A 17,373-nucleotide genomic window follows, 5' to 3' on the forward strand; every position below is an offset into this window, starting at 1 on the left:
ATGGGAACTAATGAAACCCCCTTCAAGCTTGCATACTGCACCGAAACTCGCATACCAATCGAAACCGGATCCCCCTCCCACAGGGTCATCAACTTCGACGAGATCTCAAACATCAAAGGACTCAAGACCAAACTGGAGCTCCTAGACAAAGTAAGAGACAAGGCAGTAAAAAGGATGGAAAGCTACAAAGAAAAGACAAAGCTCTACTTCGCGAAGAAGGCAAAAATCAGAGAGTATGAAGCGGTAGACTTGGTACTCCGGCACACCAAGGCCTCGGACCCAACCAATCAAGGAAAGCTGCAACCCAACTGGGAGGGCCCCTATATGGTTAAGGAAGTGCTCCGCCCAGGAACCTACAAGCTAAGCTATCTCGGTGGAACCGAAGTCCCAAACACTTGGCACAGAGCCCGCCTAAGGAAATTCTACCAGTAAAGGTAGGGCGCACATTCCGGGATCTCCTCTACTTTTAGGCTATGACAACTTGATGTAACTTTCAACATTTTCCCCGGAATGTATTTTTTGCTTTATTATGATTTAAATGAAAACTTCGCTTCGAGCACCCCATCGCTCAGGATAATCTTACTGTCATATGATTACTGTCGCCATATTACAAAATTTTATTCAGTTAAAATTTTAAACCCCATCCCGGGGACCATAACACAAACCATGTGTACTTACAAAAAAATTTATTCAGTTAAAATTTTAAATCCCATCCCGGGGACCATAACACAAACCATGTGTACTTACAAAAAAATTTATTCAGTTAAAATTTTAAAGCCCATCCCAGGGGCCATAACACAAACCATGTGTACTTACAAAATTTTATTCAGTTAAAATTTTAAACCCCATCCCGGGGACCATAACACAAACCATGTGTACTTACAAAAAAATTTATTCAATTAAAATTTTAAACCCCATCCCGGGGGCCATAACACAAACCATGTGTACTTACAAAATTTTATTCAATTAAAATTTTAAACCTCATCCCGGGGACCATAACACAAACCATGTATACTTACAAAAAAATTTATTCAGATAAAATTTTAAACCCCATCCCGGGGACCATAACAGAAACCATGTGTACTTACAAAATTTTATTCAGTTAAAATTTTAAACCCCATCCCGGGGATCGTAACACGAACCACGTGTACTTAGGAAAATTTCGACGAATAAAAGCTAAACCAAATACGAAAAGGGAAATATATTTACATGCATTCCCGAGGCAAACTAAGCCCCGACACAAATCCAAACCAGAGTCATACGAAATCCAAATAACAAGTCTAAAAGCCACAAGGGCTAGGTCTGAAATAACAGCAAGCTACGAAAAACAAATTACAAGGCACGAAGCCTGGGACTTCATTCTTCAGTTCTCGGGAGGAGGAGGAGTCTTATCGCGACCCTCTTCAGGAGGCGGAGGCGGCTGGGTTCCGGAGGTACCCGCTTCAGCGGCTTTGGCTTCTTCACGACGAAGCTCTTCTGTGAGGTACAGCTCTATGAACCCGACCATGTCACCACCCGGATTCTCAGCTAGATAAGCAGAAGCAATGTCCCAGCAGATATTGACCTTCTCAAAGATCTTGTTGTTGAGCTCCTCGTAGTAAGCTGGGGTACCCCGGAAAGATTCAAGCACCTCCTCTGCTCGGGGCCTGGCAGCAAGCTCTTTCTTCAAATTATCCACCTCCGCCAGGAGGGATCCAACCACCTGCTCAGCAGCCTCCCGAGCCTTCACCGCCTCAGCAATAGCCTTCTTATGCTCACGGGACTCTCTCTCCTTCACCTCCCGGTACTTGGTGAATGTTTTCTTCTCCTTAGACAGCTCCTTCACCGCGGCCATATTCTTAGCCTCCTTTATACGGTAATTATGAAGAATGGTAGAGCAGCCACTGATCCGATCGTTGGCCTGGAAATAAATGACTCAGTACTAGTGCAAGGGTAGGAAGAAAAATGATAAGGGAACGGACTTACCTCCGAAACATCCCAAACAAGATGATCAAGGAAGGTATTCAGATCCTCCTTGGCATAGCACTCGAAGTCAGCAGGGGTGGCATAGTTTTCGAACATCTCATTCCGACGATCATCCAAAGTCATTCGAGCTAAGAGGTTGTTCAACACATCCTCCTCCACCAACTTCTGGCTCTCCTCCTCGGTAGGGCTTGAAGCAGAAACCCTCCTACGCTGGGGGGGTTCCGTAAACACCAGCAACTTCCTCCGCAGCCTTCCTCTTATGAGGGTTCAAAGATCCAACCTCCTCTTCATCCAACTCCAACACCTCAACCTCCTCGGGCTCCGGGACAATAGGCGTAGTAACCACTGGAGCACTTTGCCTTACGCTATTTCCCGAGGAACCAACATCCCGGGCCTGAGAGCCACTACCCACACCAGCTTTCTTCTTTCGTGAGTCCAACTGCACAGCGCCACCGATCTTCTTGAACCTTCCGGCCAAATCCTTGAATTGTTGCGACATAGCATGATGGAAAGGGTTAAGGAACGGAAGACATGCACAAGGAATAACGGTTTTAAAAAGAAGCACCAAGGCAACGATATACATCAAGAAAGAATACAAAATTTTTTTTTATTACTAAAGTAAAGCACTTACAGCCAACATTAAACAACATTTGGTTATCTAAAAAGGTGTCCCGGGTCCACTGGGCACAAAGAGCCACCACAAAATCGTACATCTTTACCAAGGCATCTCCACCGAGCCACTCAGATGGGAACCTGTTATTTTCCAAAACAGTTTTGTACACAGGCATAAACTCCAGGTCCCCACCTCGGACGAAGATGAACTCTTGGTGCCAGCCCCGGAGCGAGTTCAACATAAAGACGGGCGCACTCTTGGCATCAGCAGGAAACCCGCAGCCGTCTATGTTGAACGTAAACTCAAAAAGGGGAGGTAGGGTGGATTTCTTAATCTTAAATAGATAGTGAAAAAGCTTGAAGGTAGGAAGGTACTTCTTCACATGGCAACAGGCAAGGAACCAGGACACCCACTTAACAGAGTTCGGGGCCAACTGAGTAAAAGGTATCCCGTAGACATCACGGCATAATGACTTGGTGAATTGGTGAAGGTTGGGCCTCATGCTACGAAGATGCTCTAAGGGAATAGCTACCCAACCATCCACAGGACGGTGATAAACCCTCTCATGAGGCTCGGGCCACCTCCACTCCATCTCATCCCCGAAGTGGAAAACGGCTTTCATTACGTCATCTATTTGCTCAAAGGTATACTCCGAAAGGTCGGGATGACGGGGAGCTGGAACATAACCCGTCCTAGGAGCGTTATAGAAAAGTTGATCCATACGAGCCCCATCGTAAGGCTCTATCCCCCCGGGCCTATAAGCATTAGAAAGGTCCCTAAAATAGTAGTCATGGGGGGGACTATTCTCCCGGGTTTGAACAAAGTAGTGATCTATGTCTACCCAAGACCCATCTCTTCTACCCAAAGTCTGCCCGGGGTATAAAAGGAAAGTAGGCAACTCCTCAACTACAGCTTGGCGACGGGGAGGCATATTTTCTGGTTTCGGGGAAGAGTCACTCGAAGAATGCTCGGGAAATCCAAAATGGGGATGGTCGGGTCTACGTTTAAGGTTGGCCAATTGTTTTCTTCTACCCCTCCTAACCATATAACCCCGGAGTCTATGCCATTTCGGGAAGAAAAGAAAAAGAAAAAGAAACCCAAAAAACTACTCAGAAACAGTTAACCTTAAAATCAAAACACCAAAATACATCATACAACCTATACATACGCATATACACAACCACCAACATGCAAACACGAACCCAGATCTTGGCATAAATCAAAATCCCTTTTTCTTACATATACAGAAACCAGATAACAAACCCAGTTCTTTGTGACATAAATCATTTTTTATGCAACCCAAAAACCTAAACTCTAAACAAGGAACAACATCAATTCTACATTCAAATCGCTAAAACTCGACACGGTAAAACCAAACCGACTCGCATATTTCATACACATGCATTCAAAGATTCAAACTACGAATATTCATCAAATCAAACACAGTCACAAAAAAGCAAAAAACCGAAAAGAAGGGCTCAAACACTTACAAGAAAGCAGGAGAAATCGAACGGCTTCAAAGAGCAGAATTCTCGAAGTGCGCCTTGAAGAAAGAAAGTGGAGGGTTTTTGGTGTTTGTAATCGCGTAAAGGAAAAAGAAATGACAAAGGTGGAGTATTTATAGGCACAAACGAAGTAGTAACCCACTTAACTGCCACACAATCGTGTCCGTCAGATGAAGACACGTGGCACAATCCTGAGCATCCAGAAAGTAACCATCGCAGTTAATGATTACATCACTGTAATTATTTAACAGACACGGCTTTTGAGGAGAAAAAAAGGGGGGGAACTGCAACGTTTCTTATATATACATATATGTATACATATATTCGTACAGGAAGCTCAACCGCCGCCTGAAACTCCGGGAAAAGTGCTAAAGTACTACCCACCTATCGCATCTGCACCCAGTTACCCAAACACAACCCCGGGGACTTGTATCCAACAACACCCCGGGGTTAGGGGCCACAAATCAAAGGAAAAATAAAAAAAAATTCCTAGTGACAAAAACCAAAAGGCCTACCCAAACACACCCCCGGGGACTTGTATCCAACAACACCCCGAGGTTAGGGGCCACAAATTAAAGGAAAAATGAAAAAAATTTCCAAGTGACAAAAACCAAAAGGCCTATCCAAACACAACCGCAGGGACTTGTATCCAATAACACCCCGGGGTTAGGGGCCACAAATCAAAGGAAAAATGAAAAAAAATTCCAAGTGACAAAAACCAAAAGGCATACCCAAACACAACCCCGGGGACTTGTACCCAATAGCACCCCGGGGATAAGTGCCACAAATCAAAGAAAAAATGAAATTTTTTCTGAATCACGTATCTCAAAACACACGCCCCGAAAAAGAAGACTACTCCCCCATCCGGGAAAACCCGCATAAGGGAGTGGGAGGCAAATGATATGCCAGAAATAACCAAGCTCAAATAAAGAAACAGAAGCCCAAAGAGATAACACCCCGAGCCTAAACTGGGGTGGTCCCCGATGCCACGTGGCACATGACAAAAGAGTCAACTGTCTCATGTTACCCAAAATGAAACAATTGTATCCCAGCCGTTCATGTGCAAAGATCCCAAGGCAACACTAATGGGAGAAGGACACCTGACCCCACAGTCCATCCAAACCGTCTGATCAATCACCAACCAAGAATGATCAAAGGCTAGGATGAAGAGGTACAAACCCCAAAAACCCTAAATATTGGGACCTACCCAAAAAGAGGGTTTTAGGGGTTGAAAAACATTTAACTGCTACACATCTATACACACACCACTATACCTATTTTGAATAGCTTCTTCTTCAAGAAACCCCATTTCTTATTCTCACACCGGAGTTGCCGCGGGAAACAACCCCCCTCCGGTTATGTTTTGCAGAGTTTCCAACCTAGCAGGCTAACTTCACCGTGGCTGCCACACGGACTGGACTCTAGCATACATGAGAAAGGAGAAGAACCGCGAAGAAACAGAGTTATCACCTGCATAAATTGACTCAAGGATTGCGCAATAAAAGCTAAATCAGGCATGTAGTTTGTAAGAAAATTCAACTTGCCAACCAGAGTTCTGTAAAGAGAAGGGTCTGAATAGAAATCACCAGTATCATTATCAAGTTTGACATTTAAAGGAAGATGTATATAAACATGCATAAATTGTGTGATGCCTGAATCTTGAAGAAGTTCTTTTGTGAACTTGGCCTGAGTAAGTGTGATACCGGCATTTTTGTAAACAACCTCAAAACCCAGAAAATAGTTCAAATATCCCAAATATTTGATGCCAAAAACATTGTGCATATGAGACATAAGTTGATGAATGTAAGAATGATCAGAACCAGTCATGATCATATAATCAACATAGACAGCAACAATGGTTATATCAGAATCGGTTCTTTTGGTGAACACAGAATAGTCATTTTTGGATTGTACAAATCCCTGACATAAAGGTTCATGCAATAGTTTGAAAAACCATTCTCTACAAGTCTGCTAAAGACCATAAATTGATTTCTTCAGGATGCATACTTTGTTGGAAAACCTGGGAGCAACTTCATATACACTTCTTCATGAGATCTTTCTTGAAAAAAAGCATTATTAACATCTAATTGGAAATTTTCCAATACTTGATGGTTGCTAAGAAAAGTATGCTCTTGATTGTGGCCATTGTAACCACAGGGGAAAAAAATTCCTGGTAGTCTATTCCATATTTCTGAGTGAACCCCTTTGCTACAAGCTTAGCTTTCAACCTTTCATCTGAACTGTCTTCTTTTAGTTTAGTTTTAAAAACCCATTTGCAAGCTATTACTTTCTTACCTTTGGGTAAATCTACAATTTCCTAAGTGTTATTGGACTCAAAAGCTTTTAGTTCCAACTGCATAGCCTGAACCCAATCAGGATTCTGAGAAGTTTCCTCATATGAAGTTGGTTCAGTGAAAGATAAATTATGCGTGAGAAAGGCTTGATGTGAAGTGGGAAGAGAATCACATATAACAAGATTACACGGATAATCATTTAGATGGGCTACTTTCTGAATGATTCTTATAGTTCTTCTTAAGGTAGGTAAAACAGAAGAATCTGATTTAGTATATTTATAATTGAATCTGATGATGTACTTGTATGAGAAGAAGAAGTATGATGAGAAGAAGGAGAATGATCACGAGAAAGATGTTGATCAATATGGTGATCAGTAGTAACAGAAGGATTAATATGAGAAAAAACATCAAAAATGTCAAAATAAGAAGAAACATCATAAGGTGTATGAGCTGGTAAAAAGAATTTAGAGGTTTTATGGAAGTAGATTCGAAAGGCATATGAAAAGGGGAATGTTTTTCATGAAAACCCACATCTCGAGAGATTATAATCTTGTGAGTAACTAGATCTAAAATCTTATAAGCTTTCTGAACTGTTGGATAGCTTAGAAACACACAAGGATGAGCCCTAGGTTTCAATTTAGACCTATGTTGTGCAGATTTGGAAGTAAAACATAAGCAACCAAAATATCTAAAAAATGAGTAATCAGGCTTGTCACCAAATAATCTCTGATAAGGAGTGGTATTATCAAGTGTTTGTATGTGCATTCTATTGATAAGAAAAGCTGCACGTTGCACACAATGACCCCAGTATTTTAACAGGTAGCTTAGATTAAAAAAATAAAGCTCTTGCAGTTTTCATGAAGTGTTTGTATTTTCTTTAGACCACCCCATTTTGTTGGGGTGTGTCAGAACAACTAGTTTGGTGAATAATACCAAATTGATTATATAATGTCAGCATTCTACCATAACATAATTCCATGGCATTGTTAGTTCTTATCACTTCTACTGATACACTGAAGTGATTCTGAATGAATTTAATAAAAGAAGAAATTATATCAACTGAATCAAGCTTAGATTTCATTAAATGTACCCATGTGGCTCTACTATAGTCATCTACTATAGTAAGAAAATATTTGCAGCCATCATGTGTACTGGTCTTATAAGGACCCCATATATCAATGTGAAGAAGTTCAAATTTATGAGTAGATTTGATGGAACTGATAGTGAAAGACATTCTATGTTGTCTTGCTGCAGTACAGATGGTGTAGATACATTCAGAATTGAGAGTTTTTACATCAATGTCAGGATTTACAAGTTTGAGTTTAGCATAAGAAACATGACCTCATCTTAGATGCAACAGTTTGCATCTACGGTTTTTGCAGAAGTAAATGAAACTATAGAAATTAATAAATGTGCTATATAAGAAACAGAAATTGGAAAAGACATGGTGTTGGAGAAATTGGTTGGCAGTAAATGCTCAACAGCAAAATAAATTTTATGTGCTTGTCTACCAAGAAGTTGAGGCTTCATTGAAGGCCCCTGGATGGAACATGCATTAAAAGTAAAAGAAATTGATAAGGCATTGTCTTTGCATAATTTGTGTATAGAAATAAGATTGAATTGGAAAGTTGGAACAAATAAAACATTGTTCAAAATGAGTGAATGATTAAGTTTGATAGTGCCAGTATGAGTGATTTTAACCTTTGTACCATCATGAATTGTGATATTTTTTACGGTAGAAAGGGGATTATATGAATCAAACAAATCAAGAGAGGAACACATGTGCTCAGAAGCACCACTGTCAAGGATCCAATTATTTTCAAATCTTGAAGAAGAGTGCAAGAAAAAATTACCTGCAAATAATGCACTGCCAGTGAATTCTGTATCAGGATTTGAATCTTTTTCTGATTCAGCAAGATCATTAGTTGGTGATATTGGTGAAAGGAATATGTCCTAAGTCCAATCAGGTATTAGGATTTAGGAATAACTCTTTATGTAATCTGTTTTGATTTCATTGATATTAATAAAAGACTTGTTTTATTTTTATTACGGGCTCTATCTATTTAAGTGTTTAAATAAGATATACCATAGTTTAGAGTAAAGCTTTTTATGGATTATGATGAGATCATAATAGTGAGACCTAAAAAGATGATAACTCTAAACTTAAATAGTTCCTGGTCATAGGATTACTAACTGGTAATTAATAATCTGCAAAGATCGGTACATACTATACTTGCTTCATTATGAAAGATGTCTGTTCTCATAGACATTTGTGTGGTGACACTATAGCTAGTATGTAGGTGCTTATTATAGAATAAGTTCACTGAACATGACTCGCACAGCTGAACAACTGATGGAGTTCACTCACGTGTCAGAGTTGTTCACATAGTGATAGTTGTACAAGTATCCTTAGACTTGAGGTCATCATAGTCATCTTGTGTACACTGAACTATGCTTTCGTTTAGTTCTTAGTCTCCAGGGACAATTATTAGGGCTCTTCTGGGTATAGGAATTTGTACACGAAGATAGTGTATGATCAATAAAGGATCTACCCCTTCCAGTGAAGGAAGCGAATGTTCAAGGCTGATCCACTTATGCTAGTTCAAGAATCTCTGGCCAGAGTGAATGAAATTAGAAAGGAGTTTCTAATTTGCATAGAACTACGCATAGTAAATGGTAAGCAAGTGATTGAATTAGATAGGCTTGACACGAGATCCATGCCTTGTATTTAATTGGAACATTGTAGGGTAGAAGGAGTTTATTGTACGGTAACTATTCACTGAATAGGTTCTTGGTATTCTAAGCAGTGAATTCATATTATCCGGATAGTCGCGATATGCTGAGAAGTATCCCTCACTAAGTAGAATAAATATGATTAATTAATTAATCATATTTAATAAATTAGAGAATTTATATAAATAATAATAAAATAGTTTTATTATTATTTATTTCTACTACCGGCTTAATATTGAACCTACAGGGTCACACCATAAAAAGAGAATGAATTAATGGTGGAGGAATTAATTAATAATGGCTAAATAATTATTTATTTGTGAAATAAATAATTAATTGGCAAATTTGATAATTGATTGAATGAGATTTAATTGATTATAAATTAATTAAGAAAAGTTCTTAATATTATTAATTAAGGATTTAATTTTTGGGAAATTAAATCAAGAGAGAGAATTATTTCTAAAGTGTTTAGAAAAAGAATTAATGATTAAAAGGTGTTTTAATTATTAATGAGAATAATAAATGGGATAATAATAATAATATTTATGGGAAAATTTCAGCTAAAAATTTTGCCTATAAATACACTATTATAGACCCTAATTTGATTTTAACCTCGAAACACAAAACCCAAAAAGTTTGGAAAACCCAATTCTCTCCACCTCCTTCCTTCTCCTTAACATCGTTTTCTTGGTGGATACCGGTGGAGTGCTTCACACTTGAGGAGCAACTGCTATGGATCTCTTATCGTTGTCTCCGAATTATTTTTAAAGGTTAGATTCGATCCCTCGAATTTTTATTCACGATTTATATGCTTTTATTTGGATTTTGTATGTGTAAAAGTGTTTTGCCATGCCCCCGCTGCGTTTAAAATCCAACAATGGTATCAGAGCATAGGTTGTATGCATATAGATCTGTGGTAAAAATTTCAGAATTTTATGTGCTTGTATGAATTAATTATGATTTTTACAAGTTATATCATGGATTAATTTTGTCTGATGAGAAATCGTTTCTCAGAATAATTTTGAATGTTGATCTGAGTTCTACAAGTGTTGTAGATCGTCTGGGTATTTTTTCATAATTTTATGATTTATAGATTTTTTTACAATTAAATTCGTAATTAAATAAGTATATATATATATATATTAATTGTTAGTATATATATATTATCCATACTGCTGCTTGTCTGCTGTGGTACGGAGTAAGAAAGAAAAGCACAGATGTCAGGCACGTTAACCGAGAAGGAATCTGTCAGGCGGCTGTAGAAATAAAAAAAAAATTTAAAGGGTGTCGCGCATTCCGGGAATGCGTTACACCCATGTGGCGCATTCACGGAATGCGTTACACCCGTGTAACGCATCACCGGAATGCGTTACAGGGCTTGTAACGCATTCCTGTAATGCGTTACAGCCCGTCTGTTGATTTTAAAATTGATTTTCTGGGAGTTTCGTAACTCCATTTTAGGCGTGCAATATACCGTTGGATTCGTTTTTTCGAGACGGATCTAATGGAGTGATCAATTTTAGTTTATATAAAAGTTTTGAACTGTTTATATTCCATGAAGTGTTTTAAAGCTGTTTTTGATCGTTTGAATTGATTTTAAATGCTTCATGTGATACATAGAGATGTATAATGCCTAGACTAATGTGCTAGATAATGTAACATGCCTACCTTGATATTTATTCATGTTGATATATGTGATATATGCTTAGTTTATCATGCGATGATAGATTTATGTGAACTTAAATAAACATAGGGCGTTTGTTAGACAACCTAGTATAGTGAAATTGTTTCATAACCTTAATAATAATATTATGAATACAATCATGAGATTCTTGTGTTTATGAAACACGTAATTGAATATGAATTTTCGATATGAGAGAAAGGATGATTCTGTCAACAACAGATTTCTATCTGTAAGAAAGGGTTATTAAGTGACGCCTCTTGACAATGCTCCACCCGATCTGGGAATCATCTGATTATTAATTATTGATTTGAAATATTTAATTTAAAAGGAAGAATTTCTTTATAATATGATTATTATTGTAACGTAATATAATCCCTCTAAAATTAAATAATATCAAGTAGTAATTGGCCAATGATACAACGGGCTTGTGTCGGTCATAGCCTTCCAACATGGTAGAAAGTAGTTCTTATTTTTGAATCATTGTCGTTTCGTGCCACAACCGAGGGCTTTGATTTCGAAATAAGAAATACTTGTCTATTACATAGAGATGTGTACATTGAATAAGAATCTAAAGGTGGTTACGTGCCACATCCGTGGGCCTTTGGGGACTGATTTAATTGTACGGAATGTTGGGTTAGACTTGACTTAGAATATTGAGTTTGTCGTGCCACAGCCATGACTCAATTATTCAAGAGGCTAAAGTTTGATTAGGGAATAACATAAGATGTAATTGACAAGAGTTGTCTGCCTATTGAACATTACATGGCGTTTCGTGCCACAGCCGGGGTTGTGTAATGGAATGTAGGATCCCTATTCCCACTAGCATTATGAATGCTTAATTTTTCTTGTAGGGGGTTGAATAAATTAGGAAAACTAGTGGGAGCCACTTATGAATAAAGACCCTATTCATATAGTGTTTTGAAATGAAATCGAATATTTGCTAAGTGTTGTTATATGTTTATCATTTACAGATTTAATTTGTACGTTATGTCTTCTGCACTATCACTCAGGAGCAGACTAGATGCTCACAAATTGACTGGTCCTAATTATGCTGACTGGCTTCGAAACTTGAGAATTGTTCTCAGGATTGAGAAGCTAGAATACGTGATTGACTCACCTAAGCCTACTGAACCTGCTAGTGATGCACATAATGATGAACATGTTGTGTATCGTAAGTGGATAGATGATGCAAATATTGCTCAATGCATCATGCTAGCTTCCATGAACATTGAGCTACAGAAGCAACATGAGCATATGGATGCTCACACTATCCTCATGCATCTACAAGAGTTGTATGATGTGGCGGGGAGGACAGCTCGATATGAGATATCGAAGGAGCTGTTCGGTTGTAGGATGTCTGAGGGATCATGTGTGAATGACCATGTACTTAAGATGATCAATTTGATTGAACGTCTTGGACAACTTGGTTTTGTCATGGATGGGGAGCTGAGCCAAGACCTGGTCTTGCAATCGCTTCCGAGTTCGTTCTCGCAGTTTGTTATGAACTTTCACATGAATAAGTTGGATGTCAGCCTGCCTGAACTCCACAACATGTTGAAGACTGCGGAATCGAATTTTCCCCCTGAGAAGAGTTCTGTTCTTCTAATTGGTGAAGGTTCCAATCCTAAGAAAAGGAAGAGGAACCCTTCCAAGAAGAAGAAAGTATGTGAGAAAACGCCGGTTCCACCAAAAGCTGAAGACCCCAAGAGAAAAGTTGTTTGCTTTCACTGTAACAAGGTGGGGCACTGGAAGAGGAACTGCAAGGTTTACCTTGCAGAATTGAAGAAGAAGAAGGGTAGTGAGACTACCGCTTCTGATTCAGGTATGTTCATGATAGAAGTGAATATGTCATTAAATCAAATTTCTACTTGGGTATTAGATACCGCCTGTGGTTCTCATATCTGCAATTGTTGCAGGGACCAAGGAGAAGTATGACTCTTGAGGAAGAGGAGGTGATTCTACTGATGGGAAATGGAGCAAGAGTTGCTGCTGAAGATGTAGAATCATTTCATTTACATATGCCTACGGGCAAGACTATTGTTTTAAATAATTGTTATTTTGTTCCCTCGATTGTGAGGAATATTATTCCCATGTTAGACTTGGCTGGATTTTCATTTATTATTGAGAATAATGAATGATCTATTCTTAGAGATAATATTCTTTATGGACGTGGTGCTTTAAATAATGGTCTGTATGTATGTGACATAATTTATTTCAGATTGAACAAACTAATAAAAGAAAAGGGATGATGAAAATCTCACTTTATGGTGGCACTGCAGTCTCCATTTAGTGGACATGGAGAGAGGGCTGCAGATTTGCTAGGAATGGTACACACAGATGTATGTGGACCAATGTCTACGCATGCCATGGGTGAATTTTCATACTTCATTACTTTCATAGATGATAGATCTAGATTCGGATATGTGTTTGATGAAACACAAATCTGAAGCCTTTGAAAAGTTCAAAGAGTATAAGTATGAAGTGGAGAAACAAACCAAACATAATATTATAATTCTTCGATTAGATCGAGGTGGTGAATACTTGAATGGAGAGTTTCTGGATTATCTCAAAGTAAATGGTATAGTCTCCCAGTGGACTCCTCCAGATTAGTATCTGAAAGGAGAAATCGAACTTTGTTAGACATAGTTCGGTCCATGATGAGCTATGCAAATCTTCCAGTATTCCTATGGGGTTATGCATTGGAAACCTCAGCATATTTACTGAATAAGGTGCCTTCCAAAATCTGTTCCTCAAACTTCGTATGAGATATGGAAAGAAAGGAAACCGAGTCTTAAACACGTTAAGATTTGGGGATGTCCAGCTTATGTCAAGTAAGTTGACCCAGATAAGGGGAATATCGATCCGTAAAATGTAGTTTTGTGGGATATCCTAAAGAGACTTTAGGGTATTACTTTTGCACCGATCATCGGGTGTTTGTCTCCAGACATGCTACCTTCTTGGAAAAGGAGTTTATCCTTGAAGGAAACAGTGGGAGCAAAATTGAACTTGATGAAGTTCAAGAAGCATAAACTACTACGGATCAAGTGGAAACACCTGTTCTGACTGAACAACCTTTTGTGGAACAGCCCATTCGTAGGTCAGGGAGAGTGTCTCACCAACCTGAGAGGTAATATGGCCTTGTCATTGAGAATGACAATGAGTTGTCAATCATTTGATGATGACGACCCTGTGACCTATAATGAGGCTATGAGTAGTGTTGACTCAGAGAAATGGCATAGTACCATGAAATCCAAAATGGAATCTATGTATATGGTATACAAAAGATAGATTATAGCAGATGGCCAGGTGGAGACCTATAAGGCCAGGCTTGTGGTAAAAGAATTCAAACAAAGGCAATGGATTGACTTTGATGAAGTCTTTTACCTGTAGCCCTGTTAAAATCAGTTCGGATTTTGCTTGCGATTGCTGCTTACTACGACTATATGATCTGGCATATAGCTAGATGGTTTTCTTTCCAAGGGAAATAAAAACCTTGTGTGTAAGCTACTGCGAACCATATGTGGTTTAAAGCAAGCTTCTCGTAGATGGAACATTCGTTTTGATGAGACAATCAAAGAGTTTGATTTTATCAAAAACGTAGATGAACCATGCGTCTACAAAAGGGTTAGTGGGAGCGCGGTAACATTTCTTATATTGTATTAAAATAGAGTTGACACACATAACAACATAGCAGACCCACTCACAAAGCTACTTTTTGAAAGTCACTTTGATCGTCATAAAGATGAGATGGGTATTAGATACCAGAGTGATTGGCTTTAGTACAAGTGGGAGATTAAAAGGAATATGTCCTAAGTCCAATCAGGTATTAGGATTTAGGAATAACTCTTTATGTAATCTGTTTTAATTTCATTGATATTAATAAAAGACTTGTTTTGTTTTTATTACGGGCTCTATCTATTTAAGTGTTTAAATAAGATATACCATAGTTTAGAGTAAATCTTTTTATGGATTATGATGAGATCATAATAGTGAGACCTAAAAAGATGATAACTCTAAACTTAAATAGTTCCTGGTCATAGGATTACTAACTGGTAATTAATAATCCGCAAAGATCAGTACATACTATGCTTGCTTCATTATGAAGGATGTCTGTTCTCATAGACATTTGTGTGGTGACACTATAGCTAGTATATAGGTGCTTATTATAGAATAAGTTCACTGAACATGACTCGCACAGCTGAACAACTGATGGAGTTCACTCACGTGTCAGCAGTTGTTCACATAGTGATAGTTGTACAAGTATCCTTAGACTTGAGGTCATCATAGTCATCTTGTGTACACTGAACTATGCTTTGGTTTAGTTCTTAGTCTCCAGGGACAATTATTAGGGCTCTTATGGGTATAGGAATTTGTACACGAAGATAGTGTATGATCAATAAAGGATCTACCCCTTCCATTGAAGGAAGCGAATGTTCAAGGCTGATCCACTTATGTTAGTTCAGGAATCTCTGGCCAGAGTGAATGAAATTAGAAAGGAGTTTCTAATTTGCATAGAACTACGTATAGTAAATGGTAAGCAAGTGATTGAATTAGATAGGCTTGACACGAGATCCATGCCTTGTATTTAATCGGAACATTGTAGGGTAGAAGGAGTTTATTGTACGGTAACTATTCACTGAATAGGTTCTTGGTATTTTAAGCAGTGAATTCATATTATCCGGATAGTCGCGATATGCTGAGAAGTATCCCTCACGATGTAGAATAAATGTGATTAATTAATTAATCATATTTAATAAATTAGAGAATTTATATAAATAATGATAAAATAGTTTTATTATTATTTATTTCTACTACCGGCTTAATATTGAACCTACAAGGTCACACCATAAAAAGAGAATGATTTATTGGTGGAGGAATTAATTAATAATGGCTAATAATTATTTATTTGTGAAATAAATAATTATTTGGCAAATTTAATAATTGATTAAATAAGATTTAATTGATTATAAATTAATTAAGAAAAGTTCTTAATATTATTAATTAAGGATTTAATTTTTGGAAATTAAATCAAGAGAGAGAATTATTTCTAAAGTGTTTAGAAAAAGGATTAATGATTAAAAGGTGTTTTAATTATTAATGAGAATAATAAATGGGATAATAATAATAATATTTATGGGAAAATTTCAGCTGAAAATTTTGCCTATAAATACACTATTATAGACCCTAATTTTATTCAAACCTCGAAAACCCCGAAAACCCAAAAAGTTTGGAAAACCCAATTCTCTCCACCTCCTTCCTCCTCCTTAACATCGTTTTCTTGGTGGATACCGGTGGAGTGCTTCACACTTGAGGAGCAACTGCTAAGGATCTCTGATCGTTGTCTCCGAATTATTTTTAAAGGTTAGATTCGATCCCTCGAATTTTTATTCACGATTTATATGTTTTTATTTGGATTTTGTATGTGTAAAAGTGTTTTGCCATGCCCCCGCTGCGTTTAAAATCCAACAATTGGTCCACAGTGATGTGTGTTAATCCAGAATTAACATTAGTCTGAGAGCTGTTCTGAGAATCTAGAAATGAATCTTCAATCACAACATTAGCAGCAAACTTCGTTGATTGCTGTGTAGGTTTGAAACTATGTAGATATCCATTCAATTTGAAACACCTCTATTTGCTAGCATAAGGCTTTCCAGTATTTTGATTCTTATTGTACTGATAAGAGTTGTTTTATCTGTCAAAAAACTTTCTATTATCAGCAAAGAAAGCCTCATGATCAGTCATTGTATAAGAAGGAAATTTAGAGATTTCTCAATACCTCTGTTCTTGAAGGATCATCTTGTATGCCTGATATAGAGTAGGCAGAGATGCTATCATGAGAATGTGTGGTCGGATATTAGCAAAATCGTTTGACAATTTCATCAGGAATTACATTAATCTCTGATCTTGTTGGTTCATCAGAACTTTCTGAGTCAAGGTATAAGTGCAATTCTTGCGATCACAACCAGGCAATGGCTTTAAATTATCAATCTCATCCCACAGCTTTTTTAATTGAGTGTAGTAATCTAAAATTGAGAGATTATCTTGATTAACATCAAGCACTTCTTGCTCCAAGACATAAATTTGAGGTGAAGAAGCTTGTTGACAGCTCCATTAATGGAGAACTTAACCAAGCTTATGAAGCAAACAACATTTCTGTATTGCAGAAGAAGAAGAGTATATTACATTTACCTAGCTTGTAAGCTAAGTCTGTTCATTCTATTTATACAGAATGGATAAGAAGAGAATTATAACAAACTAATTGCCAGCTCATCTAACTAACATTCCTTCTAGAATATTGCAGCTTTATTGTGTTGACTTGCTATGCTGACTTTCTATATTAGTTACATCATCCCCCCTCAAGCTTGGAGTGGGAAATAAATTAAGCACACCAAGCTTGGACATGAGATGAACCAGAGAGGAAGAAGGGAGAGCTTTGGTGAAAAGATCAGCTGGTTGTTCCTTGGAAGCAATGTAGGCAGTAGAGATGACACCTTTCTGTAATTTCTCACGAACAATATGACAATCAATTTCTATGTGTTTTGTGCGCTCATGAAATACTGGATTTGCAGCAATGTACAT

The 17,373-nt window shown here is 37.8% G+C and overlaps 1 protein-coding gene across 1 annotated transcript; it reads left to right on the forward strand.

Moving 5' to 3' along the window:
* On the forward strand, positions 1 to 432 carry LOC141685534 (uncharacterized). The gene has a single exon (XM_074490628.1). The coding sequence runs from the start codon at positions 1 to 3 to the stop codon at positions 430 to 432; it is 432 nt and encodes a 143-aa protein (XP_074346729.1).
* Positions 433 to 17,373: the final 16,941 nt, after the last annotated feature.

Source organism: Apium graveolens, chromosome 9 (assembly GCF_009905375.1).
Source record: "Apium graveolens cultivar Ventura chromosome 9, ASM990537v1, whole genome shotgun sequence".
Taxonomy (NCBI): domain Eukaryota; kingdom Viridiplantae; phylum Streptophyta; class Magnoliopsida; order Apiales; family Apiaceae; genus Apium; species Apium graveolens.